At 46.9% G+C, this 17535-nt stretch overlaps 1 protein-coding gene and 1 long non-coding RNA gene across 3 annotated transcripts in view; one reads left to right on the plus strand and one right to left on the minus strand.

The window, feature by feature from the left end:
- Window positions 1-5593, plus strand: part of CRKL (CRK like proto-oncogene, adaptor protein) — a 17924-nt gene extending 12331 nt beyond the window's left edge. For both annotated transcript variants that reach the window (XM_050906632.1, XM_050906633.1), the window contains exon 3: window positions 1620-5593. In XM_050906632.1, the coding sequence (XP_050762589.1) occupies window positions 1620-1754 (135 nt within the window). In that variant the 3' untranslated portion in view covers window positions 1755-5593. The remainder of the gene's footprint in view (window positions 1-1619) is intronic.
- Window positions 5590-16562, minus strand: LOC127022834 (uncharacterized). The gene is made up of 4 exons (XR_007767378.1): window positions 16484-16562; window positions 15961-16002; window positions 9636-9760; window positions 5590-5830 (listed from the first exon to the last, which is right to left on the minus strand). It is a non-coding gene; the product is annotated as an uncharacterized LOC127022834 (long non-coding RNA).
- Between the last annotated feature and the right edge of the window lie 973 nt (window positions 16563-17535).

Consider the following 17535-nt stretch of genomic DNA (forward strand, 5'->3'; position numbering starts at 1 on the left):
CACATTTTACTTAAATGTCTAATTTCATTCTAATATGCAATATAAAGCTTAAATCTCTAAGAAGAGTTTCAAAGGTTGAGAAATTTTATTTTAAGAGATAGAACACTGAGTGACTGCCAACGAGTTTATTATAGTATCTTAAACTTCACTTAAGGATTCTTGCTTCTGAGTGATCTTCAAAAAAATATCTATTGGAGTAAAGGTAACTCGTTTAAACAGGCTTCAGATCATCTAGTGACATGCACAGTTTTGTAAACTCACGGTTTTTTTCTTTAAAAGAAAATATACAGGTCGTACTTGAAAAGTTTTAATCTAAGGCCCTTGGCCAAGGTCCTTAAGCTATCTGCATCAGTTCTAAATTTTAATACTATTTAGATAATGTAGACAAATTGTTATACATACTGTATCAGGACTAAAATCTAGTTTTTCCTTAAGTAAGAAGATCAAAGCTAGTTACCTTTTGGATTTCACAGAAGTAGCTTGGTAACTGAGACCCAACTACAAAGAGCTTGGACGTAGCGTGGGGAAGAAACTTATGAACTGTTGGCATTGGTCATAGGCTGGTTCTACTTTGTGAAATTAGTTATTAGCTGCTAATGTCACTCTTCTAATATTTACTATAGTTACCACATAGAGTAAATGAAGTAAACAGGAAGGGAGGTGTAAAGTTAGAGAGCTGCTGCAACAGACCACATGTTTAGCTATTCTGAAGCATTTAAGGGAGAAATCACTATTTAGCTAGTCTTAAACGCTACTTGTCACATTGGATATTTTGCTGTGTAAATTATCCTAATCCAAATTAAATATATGCATTGAACAACAGTAAGAGTATAACTTATCATCATTTGGGCTGATGTTTCTTGCTTGATCATAGTTTAGCTTTTCTCATCTTTCACTGCCAAATAGGAAGAGACATAGCTATGGTAGGAAAGGCCTGACATGTCATCATTCCTGTTTCAAATTCTTTGGCAGGAAGCAGAGGTAAAAACAAATAAAGCTACAATATGTACATCTAATACTTAAAAAAAAAAGTTGGAGATTGCTTTTGCCTGCTTCGGAAGTGTACCATTATTTTAGAAACTACAGAAGCTGCTTAGACTGTGATAATCAGCACTAGAACTTCAAGTAATAGTTTCTTTGCCATAGGAATCTCTCTTTGAAAAACTAAATTTCCTTTGAAATAAGCCAGCTGATGCTAAAACCAGTATGAGTACTGTACTTCTTTGAATGGATGTTGCTCTGATATCGCTACTTTGAATGGATATCACTACTGATAGTAGCTTTAGTGATGTTAATTTATATCTAAGCTAAATATATTGTTGCATGAATTTATAAGCTTTCCTATAAGAAAAGGTGTAGTTCAGCAATTTGTCTGAATATGTAAATATACATTTAGGTAAGAGTGAAAAAGAGTGCAGACAACATTATCATGTTTAGCAGCAAACTGTTGGTATTTTAGTTAAGTAAAAGTTAACTTTTCAACTGAACCTTATGCCAAGAAGAGGGTGGGTTTTTTTTTCCCTATGATGGGCTTGTATTTGTTGTTCCTCTTCATTTGATTTGTATTGGTATCAGAGGTGAGATTCCCACGTGTGATAACTTTTTTTTAAATTATGCAGGTTGGAGATATTGTGAAGGTTACAAGGATGAATATAAACGGTCAGTGGGAAGGAGAAGTCAACGGTCGAAAAGGGCTCTTCCCATTCACGCATGTCAAAATATTTGACCCTCAAAACCCAGATGAGAACGAATGATTCCCTCTGCCCGATTTACACTGCTGCTTCATTTTCCTGGCTATCATTAGCATTGTTTGAGGTGGGATGATGACTTAATGGCACATTGCTAGCATTGCCCATTTTCCAGCTTGCTGCAGTTTGACGGTTCTTTTAATATACATTTGGAATACATACAACTGAAGTCACTGCCTGACCTTCATACCATAGTTGCGTCATCCAGAATTTAGTTTCACTTTTAAAACTCTATTGGGCCTTAAGCTGAGGAAGACTGAAACAGTATATAGCAGAGAAGTATGGGAAGGAAACCTTTCCTGTTGAGACTTCATGGACTTTTTCTGGCTTGCTTAGTAGGAAGAGCCCTAATCTTAGATCAAACATGCAACTTGTGCATTACTGTCCAACAAAAAGCAACAACAAAAATGCAATTTTAGGACTGAAGACGACTTAGTTTTAAGAGAACCTGTCCTAAGGTAGTACATTTAAAATGATGGTCTCTTTAAAGGACAATAATTGAAGCTTATGTATTCTAAGCAGTTGTATTAGAAGCTGCTCTTTTCTGTTAACTCTTAAGCTTGTTGTTGACCTTCCTGAAACAGTGTGTGTTAAATGCAAATAACCATTGATTGAGCTGCATTGAAGCTGAGGCATTTATTTATACGGAAACTAAGGAGGGGTTGATACCTGTAACCTGTTTTGACATACTTAATGCATTTCTGTTGATTTTTGCAAGCACTAACTGTAGAAAGTGAGCTTTAAAGGGAAACACTTTGGCCTGGTCTACATACAGCTCTTCTGCAGTGTTGAAAGTGTAGTTTTACTAGTATAGAAGTGCTTGTCACCAAGCTGTTACTTGGTAGACGGATTGATCAGATTGCCATGGTGTGGAGAGGTAGGAAAGAAGTGGGACAGAAGAACTTGGTAAATACTGATAAAATCTTCATATTTAAACATACACCTTTTATACCCATTTCTCTGCAGGCTCCCTTATCTCTCTAAAGTTTCCTAGCTATGCCAGCCCCAGCTTGTTGAAAGCTCCTTTTCAAACACAGTACCTTTTTTCTAGGGTGTCTCCATGTTGCTGTGCTTCTTTTCCAGAGCTGCTTTCATCTTCTTTTTTTTCCTCCTGCTTTTTCCTTGTGTGCATCCCAAGTCCTCTGCATGCTGCCATCTTTTTTTACCCTTCCAAATGAGTTGGCTCTGGTTTATATATGCCCCAGATCCCTCCCCCTCCCAGCATCCTCTAGAAAATGGTTAATTTGAGTCAGCTGCCTGGGTTCCCCCATGTGATAAATAAACGCTCAGGCTGGAGGAGGCCACAAAGGTGTCTATTATCAGTATAGCTTCTTTCCCTTTTTCTGTACGTAAGCTATACTGCTGTAATTGTACTTACAGTAGGGAACTATATGGCTGCAGCTAAATAAGTACAATTCATGCCATGCAGGTTAAGTCCTTAGCCTGTGTACAGGATATGAAAGCTTAGGTACAGTTGTATCCTGTGCCGCCGCCTTTAAATGTGTTTTGTAGGTGAACTGGAATGCTCTTTTTAAAATAATGGAACACTGAATTAACAGAATACACGTTTGCAAAGACTACAACTACAAAACCTCCCTTTTCAGACAGCTTGGTTAAAGAAAGGTGTCTGTTGTGGAAGCTGACAGGAAAACAGCAGCCCCTATTTTTCAACTTTTGAAGGCTGTCAATTGTAGCAAAATGAGAAACTTCAGACACCCGCAGAATCTCACCAGTTCTTATAAATGTCAAATTATATAAAAGTTGTTGTCTTAAGTTCCAGCATGTTTTCTTGTTGATTTGTGTCGCTTGATCCTAATAAAAGCACATTGTTCTTAGCTCATGTGAAAGTGCCATGAGATCCTTAATTGGAAAGCACTGAAGAAATGCAAAAATGGCATTTGCAACAAGACATTCAAAATGCCAGGGTTTTTTAAAGAAGTCTCTCCGTTCATCTATGAGCTATTTGCTGTGGTATTGATCAAGTGGCTGACAGTCTAGAAGTTCTTGTAGAGCGTTTTACTACCAAATTAACTGTGAAGTAGAGTAGCATTGACTGAAGTGTTTGGTGCTGTAAGAGTAATTCTTGACAATAGGCATTGACATCTTGTCTTGCAAAGAAAAGCTATGCAGCTCTCTTAACTAAAGAAGGTCATGCTTTTTCTGTTCCCCAACTGTACCTGTAAGTTTACTACACAGATTGTACTACTGAAAGTCATCTTTTGAATACAGAAACTGCACTAAACTCAGTCTGCTGCAGAGAAATCTTATTTCAGACCCGACCTAGTTACAGGCAGCTCTTCAGAAGACTGATTGTGGAATTCTTCCTTTGCATGGTAAATAAATACTGTGAGATTTGAGATCTTGAACACAGCTTTTAACGTGGATTTTTTTCACTGAAATAAACGTCTTGACTCATCCCCTCATTGAATAAGGAATACACTTTGAACACAAGCATTGTTTTAGGTTTAATTATGTTCTGATACTGCAGAAAAGCAAAATATTTTACCTTCAAAACTATGCAAAATTTGTGTGTAGTGGCATTTGATGCAAAGACAAGAATTCTTAAATTTCTGTGAACCTGGTTTTAGGCCACGGATGAACAGCGTTTCTCTGAGTAGCAGCGGTGTGGTTCAGGTATGTTAAATGTGGTTTAAATGTAGCATACTGACCAGCCTAAGCCGATTGTAACCTTGCTTCAAAATGTGTCTTTGCTATTTCACTATAAGACAAGTATTTTCATATGAAGACTGCATTTGATCAGTTTGTGTTTCTCTTTGAAGGACTCTGGATTCTCAATCGCTTCTTGCTTGCTTACATGTGTGCTGTCTGTCGCTTTATGAAGCCTCTTAAATTTGAGTGATAACCTATCAGTGTAAATGTTCTTTGGGCGTGTAAGGTATACTTAATAAGAAGCATGAGAGCCTACAAGTGATGGCTTCAATCTATGCACCATTAAAGTTGTTCTTGCTTTTGAACTAGGAGCTGGTTTAATTACCTGGTGCCACAATAGTTACCTATCATGAAAGGCTTACTGTTTGACTTCCTCCTGTTGTGTACATGTGTATATAGACATTGAAGCCTCTGACCAGTCTGAAAGTTTAAATGAAAACTGTTATAATCAGTGTCCATCACTGGATAAGCGCTAATTTAATTCATGATTGTTTACAAATTGGGAAAGAATAAACAAAAGGGAATATCCTGTTTGGGTTGGGGCTCTGAAGAGCCTGAGCATTATTTTTGTAAAGGGAAAAACAGCATTCTTTGTGCCATTTCATGTGCCTGTAAAGTAATTTTTTTATATTGTATTAACATCCTGGGAACGAGTGGGCTGCCTTTGTTTTCTAGTCAAGTTTTCAAGCATTTTCCTCAATACCTGCATTTGAAAGCGAGACCTGCCTAAAAGACTGCCTTTTGGGACCAGTGAAAGCATTCTTGTATAGTTGTCATTTTCTGTTTACTTGTGTTAAATGAAAGTGTGTTTTGGGACGAGGATACGGTTATTGCAGTGGGAAAGGTGGCCTTGTATTTGAGACAGTCTTCACTGTGTAAACTTTAAAACACAATATGTAAATTAAAGACCATGATCTTCAGGCAATAATATTAAAGTGTAAGCTTTTAAAGTTTATTTTGGGGATCATAGCTTGTTTTATTTTTTGTGCTATAAGATTAACAGTATTAAATGAATTATATTCTTAGAATATATGGAGTGTCTTTTCTTAAGATTAGTGCCTTTTTAATTTCTTACTCCACTTATTTCATAGAACTGGTCCCAACATCAAGCCACTGTGTTTTTTCTTCCCAGTGCCCTGTTTGTACAGTCTAAATAAAACTTGCCTCAACTTACAGTATTATTTGTTGTCTTTAGTCTTAAAACCTTGACAATATTAGCAGAGTATTTAAGTCCTTACTCTGTCATTATGGTGCCCTGTTTGTGGGTGAATGAGAGCGCCAACTGACGTTTCCCAGAATCAAAGGAAGAATCAAGCAGGAAAAAACGCTGTTGCCAGGCTGAATGATACTCTCCTGTCCCTCCTCGTGCCTCTTCTCAGACTATACAGCTGTGCTCTGCTCTGGAGGTTCACCTGAAAAAGATGCATCTCTGGTGATACAGACTATCACTGTCTCCTCCACCCTCACATCCGACACTTCAGTGCTCTTCCTGTCACTGTATTTAACGCTGCTCTTCTGCTGGGGCTTTTAAAGGTCTCTCGAGAAACCATGACCTTCTTTTACTGTGATACCCTTGACTGTGCTTGTAAGAATGACTGGTTTATGCATGCAGTTTGAATTTAGCTTATTATTGTTTGAGTAAATAAGGCGTAACCTGTGCAGGTACTGGAGAGTGGAATGGCTGGCATTCTAGCCACTGTTGAAGGTGTCAGCGTAGTACGTCACAGATACCTGCTTTTGCAAGTCAAAACCAGGAGGTCGTCTTTTGCCTTCTTACAGTCAATCCAGATCAACAATAGCACTAACTAGAACTTACATTTTTTTTTAATACTTGGGATCATTCAGTTAAATCATTAACAATGTGTTGAAACTTGAGATCATCTTAGGAGAAAAACTTAAGAGGAGTGTCAGACACTCAACCGCTGCAAAGGAGAAGTCTAAAAACTTGCGTTGTTTCCCTGGACTCTCTGTAGGTGTGTTCCCAGCCTAGTGTTTGTCTTCTCTGGAGTACAGATTTCCATGTGATGTTAATAAACATTCATAGCCAACTCTGCACAGTGTCTTACCATCAAATACTCACATTTGGCAAGTGATATTTCAGAGAAAAACAGTAGTATTTCAAATACGCAAGCAGGAGCAGGTAAGGTGCACGCAGTAGGCTTCATAATCCTGTTTCAAACTACTTTGTATGCTTTTAGCTTTCTCACAAGAGCTGGAAGTGCTAGCCCGTTGCCAGCTGCTTCTCATGACATCTTCAGTAGCTCTTGCTTTACTATTTATGTAGCAAAACCAAGCGTCCTCTGCTATATCAGCCGTCTGCTTCCTACAAACTGAATTACAACCACAGGTGCCGCAGCAGCAGCAGCACTACTCCTGCTTGTAGTGAGATGTGTACAATGCAAATGAACGTAGGTGCTGCACTCCCTTGCTCATGCAAGGGCAGGCCACGAACAGCGACTGCATGAGACAGCGGCCTGGGCTTGGTTTTGTTCCGGTAACATCCAGGCTTCTCTGACACTAAATGGCAGCATCTACACACGCTTTTATTAGGCAGCGGGAGGTGAAGTGATTTCATAGCTGGGGGCCTGGGGAAGTTTAAAATACTTGTGTTCTGTACAGAAGAACTTTATTTGTGCCTCAAAATGCATCAGGTGTCACCAAGTATAAATCTGCACCGCTTCGTATTGATGTGAGGCCACAACAATCTACATTCCCTTAATTCATTACATGTTTAGAAATAACTCCTTTCTACCACTTGACCTAGGAGTGGGTTGCTGGGTTGCTTTACTGTGGCACATTTCAGTTATCAGAAGGGACAAATTCCATGGTCCGAGTGGGCTGCAAGGGACTGTGATTTGTCTCTGCATTTTAAAATGCAGGCTGCTTCCTGCCTGCCCTCGCACAAATCCCCAGCAGTGCATGCCCTCCGCCACCTGTAACCGATTCTGTCCTCCCTCTGTCCGGCTTCCTACCCCCGACCCTGACCTCCCAGATAATTTTCCAGCTGGGGACCACTGCTCTTAACGCTCAGCTTCTCCACAGGCTGGCACAGCTCTCCCCTCACTGCAGTCAGGACTCGGGTTTTGTATCAGGAGTTTTGTACCCAGCACAGCAGCTACCTAAAGCTCCAGCAACAGCCAAGTTTACTCAGCAAAAAGTCAAAGGTAATGAGAAACAAGCAGTAACTCAAGCTGGGTTTATTTCTGGCCTACCTGCATACAGGCTTTCACTAATTTAAATCTGAATTCTTTTAGTTAGGTCAGTCCAACAACAGGCAGCATAAGCCTTAGTTTTTAGGTGCTAGCTAGCTGGGATGAGCTGGGTTTACCAGTTTGTCACCCTCATTTAATTAAAAGGTTTTATTTCTAAACCAGTGCAATAACAAACGCCCCTTTAGATTCAGCCAGAGGTATGCCTGTTTGAGCTTACACCAGTAGGAAATATGCCTGACTACACTCAAATAGAATGCTGCCACAGCAAAAGAACACGTTTCCTTGTAGTTTTTTTAACACGATTTACAATAGCGTGCATTGTGCACATAGGAAAGCTCTTCAGGTTTGTATTCACCGGCAGGGACGGCTCACCTTGGAGCAGCTGTAGTGGTTTCTGTCCCTGACACTGTCCCCTCTGCCTTTTTTTAGAGGGCAGATCAGCTGCCCCTGTAGCAGCTGTTGAACCACAAGTCACAGCTCAGTGTGGTAAGGTAAAGCAGTTCCAATTTCAAGTTACCTTAATACCCCGAGCTGCAAACTGTGGCAGTCACTGTGCAAACAGCTGAGCCCTCCTGCAGCAGGACTGCGAGTCCAAGAGGGACAGGCAGGCAGCAGGGAAAGAAACCATCACAGCTGTCCCAAAGTGAGCCTCCTGCTCCGAAATCTGAGCCCTAAGAGCTTGCCTACAGCCAAAGTTGCACCAATTATTGTAACTCGTTAACACAGACTGTTGTGTGCCCACCTTGAGTCAGGTTATCAACGCACTGCTCCAGCTGGACCACCCTCCACGGGAGCAGCCTGGGAACCCAGCGCCCACCACTGTGACTCGGACCCATCTCCACTTCGCGGGGGCTCCTGCTCCAGACTGGCACAACCCTTGGGAGCTAAAAGCTGAGCTACTGCCCCTGCTCAGTGCTGTGGTGGCTGCTCACCGGGGGAACCCAGCAGCCCCTCGTGCGCTAGACACAGCCTCACCTGCGGAAGATGCCATCCATGCTGCTTCTGAGGCGGGCAGGGGGAGTGAGAGACAACAGGGAATTAACGCAGCGCTCTCCTCAGATAACCTTCCCAGCACCTGCTCGCTTCATTCCAGGCATTTTGTAACCAGAACCCTCCCTGCACGAGTTATTAGTCTAACCCGCCGCTGGCGCACCAGACAATCGGGATCAGAGCTAAATCTGGGGTATCCGCAGGGAACTGGCTCCTGCTTTGTACGTCCCGGCTGGTCCAACAAGGGCAGCTGAAAGTCAGCGCTGAAAAATCCTTCACTTGTAATCTCGCATTTCGACTAGAAATTAAGCACTAAAGCACCAGAGAAAGCGTGGATCCCTGGGGACTGTTAACACCCCTCCACTGTACTCTGTTTCCCAGTCTGCGCTATCTAATGAATCCTCTCCAGCCCTGGGGCAAGAAGGGCTCTCGCTTGCATGTCAGAGGGTGGCAGGGGCAGAAAGGCAGCACTGGATGTGCTGCTCTGGCTTCCCCGGCTGCGCCTGCACCTGAGATTCGACTGACTGGGGGGGAGCGGTGAGTCAGAGGAGAGGATGCTATTTTGAAAAGACAGAAGGGACTGACATACGTGAACAACAGGAGCTGGTTTGAAACTCTTGGCACTCGACTCCTGTTCAGCCCACCGCCGCTTGGCAGCCAAGCTGGGCAACAAGATCCCCGGAGATGCTCCTGACAGAAGAGGTGACAAACCTAGCCAGGTCTTAGAGTGCACAGTCACTATCCTTAACTTGTCATTAAAAACATAAAAATCAAACTTGCCCATTTTTCATTACTGTGAAGTAATGGCCCCGTGTATTTCTAGACTCTAATCCCATCGTTTTTTAATGTATTTTATGTTACTTTACTAATTTGATCTGGTTACTTTACTAATTTGATATGAGGTAGTTCAAGGGACTCTCACTGGGACTTCTACATGCTGAATCCATTTCTGTAATCTTGGACTGTCTCTTTTTTGCCCTCATCTTGTGACCAGTGATATCATTAATCCACTGACCTTGAGGAGAAACAGCTTTTCTCTTTCCAGGTATTGCAGCTGGTGATCTGGCTCCGAGTCTGCAGCGATGACCGATACACACACAGCACTGGGCTGGCTTCCTGCTGAGCATCCAGCCTAACGCACTGCATGGCACAAAGGAAATGTAATTCATCACACTTGGTCTCCCTAATGTAAGAAAGAGCCATATCCCTCAAAGATCGAATACCTCCCGCTGCCTCCAGCTACCTGGAATAGCTGTGGCTACTCAGCACTTTGGAGAACTAGATCTAAAATTAACAAAGATAATTTCCCTGCAAGAAATAGCACCTTGGCCTGGATGTGGGACACATCAGGGGGAGTCTGAAATGGAAAGGCTAAAATTGGCTCTGGTCTGGGATTCTGCTGAATGGGCTAACGCAGCTCTGACCAACACATGCAGAATATCAGCACTATTGGAAACCTCTGGCCGAAATCATCCCTAACTGCAGGCCGTATCCCAGTAGCAACATAAAGGTTCCTTCCAGTACTCAGTAGCAGCTCCTGCCTGTATGAGGCCGAGTGACCCACCTTCACCATCACTAGTGACCATCTGACCGAGGCAGGGGTAGGTGATGGGATGGAAACAGCCGTCCAACCAGTGGGACAAGCTGCTGGGTTCCTAGCTAGGGTTTGTGCTGTACAGCAGTGGCAGCCCACAGACCTCCACAGCGGTGTTTGCGGTATCAACACTGGCCTAAATTTAAATAGACAAACGTAAAGACACATTGGAGAGCAGCCTAGGAACAGAAAGCGTGCACAGTCCTTGACAGGGCAGTAAAGATGTAGGACTTTCATCCGTCAGGCATGCAGGGCTCACGTCTCCCTCGCTGCAGTGCCCTGATTTCAGCCGCACATTGCAGTCCCGCAGCCCAGTGGCAGCACGGCATTGAAACAGCTATGGAAAATGGAGAGGAGTGGAGGGAGGAGACAATGTACCTGGAGAAGGACAGGCTGATTTAACACGCCTCCCTGCTGCCAAATGCTCCGTGGGCTCTGCAGTCATCACCCAAAATAGAGCCATAGTCTGTGCCTCCTCCATGAGACAGTCCCTGCTGGAAACACCTCAGGGCATTGCTGGGGCAGCAATTTACAGTGCAGGGAGCCACCTTGGGAGCTGCTGACACCGCACCCCACTGTACCTGGCTCCTTTCCCTTTCCCCCACCATTCACGCTGCCTGTTGATGCTTGCTATAGCCTGGGAACCTGACACAGGGCTTGACCCAGTGAGGAATGTAGGCAGGGTTTGGGCAGAAAGGAGGAAAGGTCCTGCATTAACCTTGGGGTGCAAGTCAGAAAGCCACCACACACGGCTGTCATCTAATGCCCAAGACACCTTGACACAAGGGGTCCCTTCCAGTCCAGCCTCAGCCTGGCAGAGGCTGAGCGGCTCCGAGGCAGCCCCTGCGGCAGCCTCGTCTCTCTGGGACCGGCCACGCTGCCCCAGGAGCTCTCTTGCGTTTCTCAATGCAAAGACACATCTTCCCCACGGAGACCAGCTCGTCCTGGGTAACCATCTCCTCCTTCGCTTGTTTTTCTGCCAGGGTCCCTCCCAAAAAGTGAGCTGCTTCAGCCCCAACTTGCTTTAGACTCAGCCTCCATCAGCACCTGAACAAGACCAGTCACGCGAAACCCTTGCTCCAGAGGCACTGTGACAGCGCGGGAGCTTCGCCCCTTGTGCACTTTAATCACAAAGCAGCAACGTGGCTGGTGTCTTGGGTTTTCCCGTATTCTCCATTGCCTTGGGACGCCCTCGCTGCGGCTTCCAGGCCTCAAAATCTTTGCAGCAAAGCCACTGCAGGCTGCCGCAGCTCTGCCCCAGCTGTCCCCTCGCAGGTCACACGCAGTCACTGGGTGGCACTGTGCCTCTGCCTGTGCAGCCACCCAGCTCCAGCCTCCTCCTCTGCTGGGGTGCCCGGGAGGAACCCCCAGCTGGGGCAAGGGGCGAAGGCTCTCCTCGCCAAAGCACACCCACAGATGGCAGCCAGCCGCACTCAGCCACGGTGGAAGCGGACAGATGCCCTGCGGCCCCGGGAGCCTGCTGAGAGGTGACCCCCGGCACCCAAACACAGGCTCCCACTGCCTCCCTGCCAGGCTCTCTTTCCCCACTACGGTTACATTTTCATTACCATGGTAAAAGGAGATCAACTGCATCTTTAAAATATCCCCCTCCATAAAGCTAATAGGCCAGGCAATTGGGACGGCCCTGTGAAGTACTTTATAGTCTGGACTCGAGGAGTTCGTGCCACAGCTCACACACTGTTCCAACCCCAAATCCCAGGAATCGCAGCGTTATTTCTCCCCACCGTCCCCCCTTTTGGGCTGGGAGCAGCATGAGGATGAGCATGGCACCCCGATGCCTGCCTGCCTTTGCTTGTCTCCCACCACCCGGAGCCTCACTCAGCTCCAGCGGCACAAGGGTGCTCAGAGCATCGGTAGGGATCAGGGTTTCTTCTTTCCAGGGCACCGTGACATAGCTCTGCCCCAATTCGGGAGCTTTTACACCATCAGGGTGAGTCAAGAGCCAAGATGCTGGACCCAGCTCTGGGCCAGGGCAGAGGCCAGGGAGGTTTCTTTGTAAACACTTGCCGTTTGCTTCATTAGCAATTGAAAGCCAGAGGCCAGGCTCACCCTCGGAGGAGCAGACAGCCCTTCTTGACATGATGATGGCAAAACCCGCTCAGCTCTGTAAAAGTCCCTCTTCCCTCCACACTGACACCCCGTGTTTGTTTGGGAAGCTGGAGGTGACACATTTGGTGTAACCCAGAGCCCCGTTTCGGAGGGTACCTGGCAGGGTTTGAGGGGCTGTTTTTGCTTCGCACATTGCTGGGACCCAACGGATCTCAGTGGTGCGCTCCAAATGTACATCAGCCTGAAACCTACACCAGGGAGCCTGGTCCTGGCTCCAGCAGTGGCTGGGTGGACGACCTTGGGGAAAGCAGTAACCAAACGGAGCAGCAGCTGCCTACCTTCCTTCTTCCTGATGCGTAAAAGCAGCCCAAGAAAAGTTTCCTTTAATCGCTCCCCCTACATTAGACCTTCCAGGGGAAATTAGCACAAATGCAACATCAGTGGCACCAAGGGAACGGACCCTGAACGACTCGGAAGGGGGTTAATTAGTTTGTTGAAATCCTTCTCTCTTTAGTTGCCACCTATAGCTCCAAGCCTTGACAAACAGTTGGGAAAAAGGATATCTCTGCTGAAAATCAATGCTCTTTAGAGGTATGAGCTAAAGATCCTCCAAGGAGTATACTGTTCGGAAATAAAGTGGAGGAGACTGTTCCTCTGCCATTAGGGTAGAAGACAAATGGGAGACGGGAAAGCAAAAGGTTTCCAGGTCTCCATAAAAGTCAGAAGGGAGACAAAGAGCCCATTTCTCCCTTCTGTGGTTTACTGTCTTTAATCTCTCTTTGCCTTAGTGTCCCCACCTACCCTGCGGGACAGAGTCACGTTTAGACGTGCTGAGAAGCTTAACTAGCATTTGCAAAAATCATTCAAGATCCCCAAATACCGACTGCCAGAGACATGCAAAGTGTTACTGCTCGTCTCTTCGGAGGATGATCTCCTCAGCGCCAGAGCTGCCGGCAGACAGGCTCTGTGCTCCCGGACATGCTGGGCAGGTAACACGAACGTGCTAGGCAGACGGAGCAACATCAGAAATCCCCACAGCCCCTTACAAACAGTTTCCTCCTTAGATTAATTTAATAGTAGACTGTATTCACTCCAGAGAATTTCGTAAAACAACTCCCAGTCCCACCGTAGCTGTCCTGAGCAGCGCTGGTAACCTGCAGCAGAGCCGGTCCATGCCCCTGGCGAGACGTGGCCCTGCCAGCACTTCTGCTATCTTCACCACCATTTTAGCATTGTAACAGGATCGGAGGTTAAAACACAACACTGCAGCTGAGTGACCGCCATGGGCGGCACTTTGGGACTAAACTTTCCTTGAGTACCTGGTTTTAAAGTTGGAACTAACTTCATTTGGACTCCACATCAGAGCTCCGTGCTGCCCCGTGGGGGACAGAAGGTAGGACAGCTCCAGCTCCATAACTGAAAGTCTCCTCCTTTAATGCAAAGACAAGATTTCTTTGCTAGGCACACGATGAGCTGCCCTCCCTACCTTCTATACTGTCCACTGACGTTTGTATTTCAAACTAATTGCCACTACATCATCTGATCCTGCCCAGCTGTCTGAAAAAAACCAACATCCTGTGTACCGCTGGGACCACTTTGTCAGAGGCTGTGAACTCATCTCCATCCAGCACCAGGATGGATTGAACAAACTGAAGCAGTATTTTATTGCTGAAGCATAAAACATGGGAATAAACAAGCACCGAAGTGCTACTGATCATTAAAACCAGATGGGAGCCCATTTACTGCCTCCAACAGCGAGGTGCCACGGCTGCTCCACTGAGGCCCCATTGAAATAGGAAACCCAGCGCACCATCTGGGAGGTGCTGGACGGCACTGGCTACAGGCAGCCCCTGCAATTCAGGCCTGGATTTATCTGTAGTGTCCTCTCACCACCACCCCGGGGATAACCAAGGAGTGACAGAACTTTAGTCCTGGCTCCAGAAACACCGTCGCTCCTGTAAGGTTGTGCCTATATGAAAATGCCCTGGTGGGGACAAGCAGTCCACCCAGGGCCAGTCCCACTGTCCAGGGGAGGTGGGATGGGGAGAACCACAGGCCAAATTGTCCACACACAGAGCAGGGACTCGGTTGCATTTCAACAGTATTTGTTCAAATGTACATCAGAGAACCATCACAGGTTCTGGTCACCCCTGTGCAGTTCAGCTCCTGGATGGTGGGTTATCCAAAGCAGCCCAGGTCTGACCTTATTTCCTTACCGACCAGTGCCGTCTGGCATGAGAAGCTAAGTACCACAGTGGGAAGAAGCCAGGGGCTATTTCCTCTGTTTCCTAATCAAGGCACCCACTGCAGATAAATGCGCAGTGAGAGCATTCCCAAAGACTGGAGTACTGGAAACTGGCCTTCAGAAATAGCTCCATCCCGAGCACCCCGAGCTGCAAGCTGAGCTCAACCCCCCGCCTAGACTGAAGCTTTGCACCTTTGTCTTCAAGTCCCATCTTCCCATGGCAGGGAGCCCTCTCAGCAGCCCGAAACCAGAGCGCTGCATGGGGCCGGGGTGGATTCCCCAGGCTGCCCCTGAGAGTGGGACAGGAGATGCAAATGGAGCAGGAGACTGCTGGAGAAGCAGCAGCAGACAGATGCTTTTACACTTCAAAGGAAACAGAGCCCTGTGAGGCTTTCAGGAATACGAACAAATCGATAGACTCCTTTTAAACACCAAGCACATTTGCTCAAGTGTGAGGCAATTAGTCCCCGAGGACGGAGGCAGGACAGGGCCATTAACAGACATACGGGCAGGATGAAGCGAGGGATGAGAAACATGCGGCACGGCTCCACCCGAGACTGCCAGCCCAGCCTGACGAGTTGAAAACTGTGCTGTCCTGGCCTAGCTTTCTCATCCATGATTTTCAAAATGCCCTTGTGTCCTCAGGGGCTCTACAGGGAGCACGTTAGTGTCATTCAGCCTATGTCAGTGCAATGCTCAGCACATCCCTTTGGTAAACAGGGCGGTTTTGATCACATCCCCTCCACTGCTCAATTGTTCACTGCTTTTATCCCTGGAGAACAATGACCAGGTATGCCCTGAAGGATGTGGGAGGCCTGACTTACACTACCGGGTCTGCAGCAATTCTCATTTCCCCCTCACCTCTGGACAGCTCTGTCTCCACAGAGCCCCTTCTAGACGGTAAAACAGAGCCAAAACCAGATTGTGGGTGAGCAGAGGGCTGGCTGCTCAGCACGAACAGAGCCAGCATGGGGACAGACCCTGCGGTGTGACAGAAATCAGGCCTGACTCATCCCGTTCTACTCTGCACCAGCATTTCCACGCAGATCTACCCTTAACACATCATCTCACAGCGAGGATGTTATGCAGAGATCCCAGGTGCCAGTGCTTTGCGACCCCACAGATGGGAGCTGGAGGAGTGACAGTGCCAGCACACAGGAGGTCTCTCCTGTGAACAGCTGCTGTGTTTTACGTGTACAGTCTTATTTTTACAATGAGAGGCAGAGATACCAAAACTGAGCAATGTTTTATGCCTGCCTGCGTGACTGATGGTGTGCCTGTCCTCTACTGCTAGCTACCCACTCCCATTCTCCTTTATGGAGGCACAAAATTTTTCCTCTTCAGTAAAAATAGGAGAGGAAGAAATAAAAATCTCAGCAGGTCCCCAAAGAACTGTAGGAGATGGAAATTAAATCCATCCATTACACTCACCAAGCAGGGCGCTGTCCGGGCAGGAACACTGCAGTCATACACCTGCACATTCAAAGGAAAAAAAAACCAAACAAAAGGAATATTACAGAAGTGTCTGAGGCAATCCAGCACCCTACAGCAAAGTACTTCATGCCATAAAACAAACTCACATGACTTTGAAAAACAAAAAAAGAACCACACTAAATCAAGCTGAGCAGCAACGCTGTTCATCATGGCTGCAGCGCCTCTCCTCACCCCTGCACTGAAGGATTGCTTCACCCTTGGTTAAAATTTTGTCTGACGCTGCTGCCCAGGCCTCGAGAACGCTTCAGCATTTGTTCTGGGCAGCGCACTCCACATGCTGCAGGGAGCACAGGCTGCGGAGGAGAAACACTTTCCCGACTTACTTACTTTGTCCTGTGAGCCTGCAAGCAGCTGCATGACCTCTCCCTGGGTTTCTCCTGCTCAGATTTGCTGTAACGTCTAGAAGCCACATTTAAACCTTACTACATCTCTGCAAAGCACGACAGTGAAACCAGCTTACCTGGAGTCGCCGGGAGCCAGGCCAGCAGCACGCCTGCTTCTCACAGCCAGGGGAACCGAGAGCCGAGCCCTAGAGAAACAGGCAGAAAGAGGCACCCCATACAGCCGCAACAAAACCGCAGCAAAGTCATGCCTCCGAGCACCGCAGGAGCCCAGCCAGCCTCTGGGTGGGCTTTGGGCAGGCATCACTCAGGGCAGAGGGGGAAAATGTGACAGACCACCCCCTCCCCACGCTTTGGGGAAAACCCTTTGTCCTCCCTTCTCCAGCTGGCCCTGGGCAGCTTTACCCCCTCTCTCTTTGCTCTTGGCCATTTACAAAATAAATTCAGGCTGAGGGCGGGGAAGCAGGTAAGTGAAGACACCTGCACCCCGCACATTTGGCCGCTGATGAGCAGGGAGAGGGGGCCTGGCAGCTGCCCGCACCTCCTGGGCAGGAGGTATTTGGCTTTGGGCCGGTCCAGCCCCGCACGGAGGGTGACGGCTGCTGTTTGTTGTTGTCAGCCAAATGCTGCGTCCCCCCTGCTAAGAGGCTCCGTATGGGATCCCAAGCTGGGGCTCGTGAATTAAGTGGCTTTTAAGCTCTGCAATAAAAACCCATTTGACTTGAAGAATGTTATTATTCCTGGAAGGGGGTTTGCGCTGCTTGCTTGGATTTGCTTAAGGTGACCCAGTACATATGCTAAGCAAGGAAACGCACGGCAGGAGTTTCCTGGGAGGCTCACCAACGACCAAACAACAGAGACTCCCACACTGGGCAGTCGGGTCAACCCAAAGGAAGCAACAAGTCTGGCTCAGCCTGGCTGTCCAGCTACAAGGCGATTCAAATGCCCCAGCCCACCTGGACACAGAAATGCTGCTCCCCAGGATATCCCTATGCCTCTCTGCAGACGAGAAGCCCCCCTGGGCACCCACAGGGACAGGCAGACCCTGCTGACACCAGGCGCCGCAGAAGGTGCCAGTGAGCAGCGCTCCCTCCGGGCTCAGCCGGGCCAAGGAGGCCGATCTGATGGCACCAGACAGTGAGTTTGGTTTTCACCAGCTGAGCACCTCTCT

Source organism: Gymnogyps californianus, chromosome 16, assembly GCF_018139145.2.
Source record: "Gymnogyps californianus isolate 813 chromosome 16, ASM1813914v2, whole genome shotgun sequence".
Lineage (NCBI taxonomy): Eukaryota > Metazoa > Chordata > Aves > Accipitriformes > Cathartidae > Gymnogyps > Gymnogyps californianus.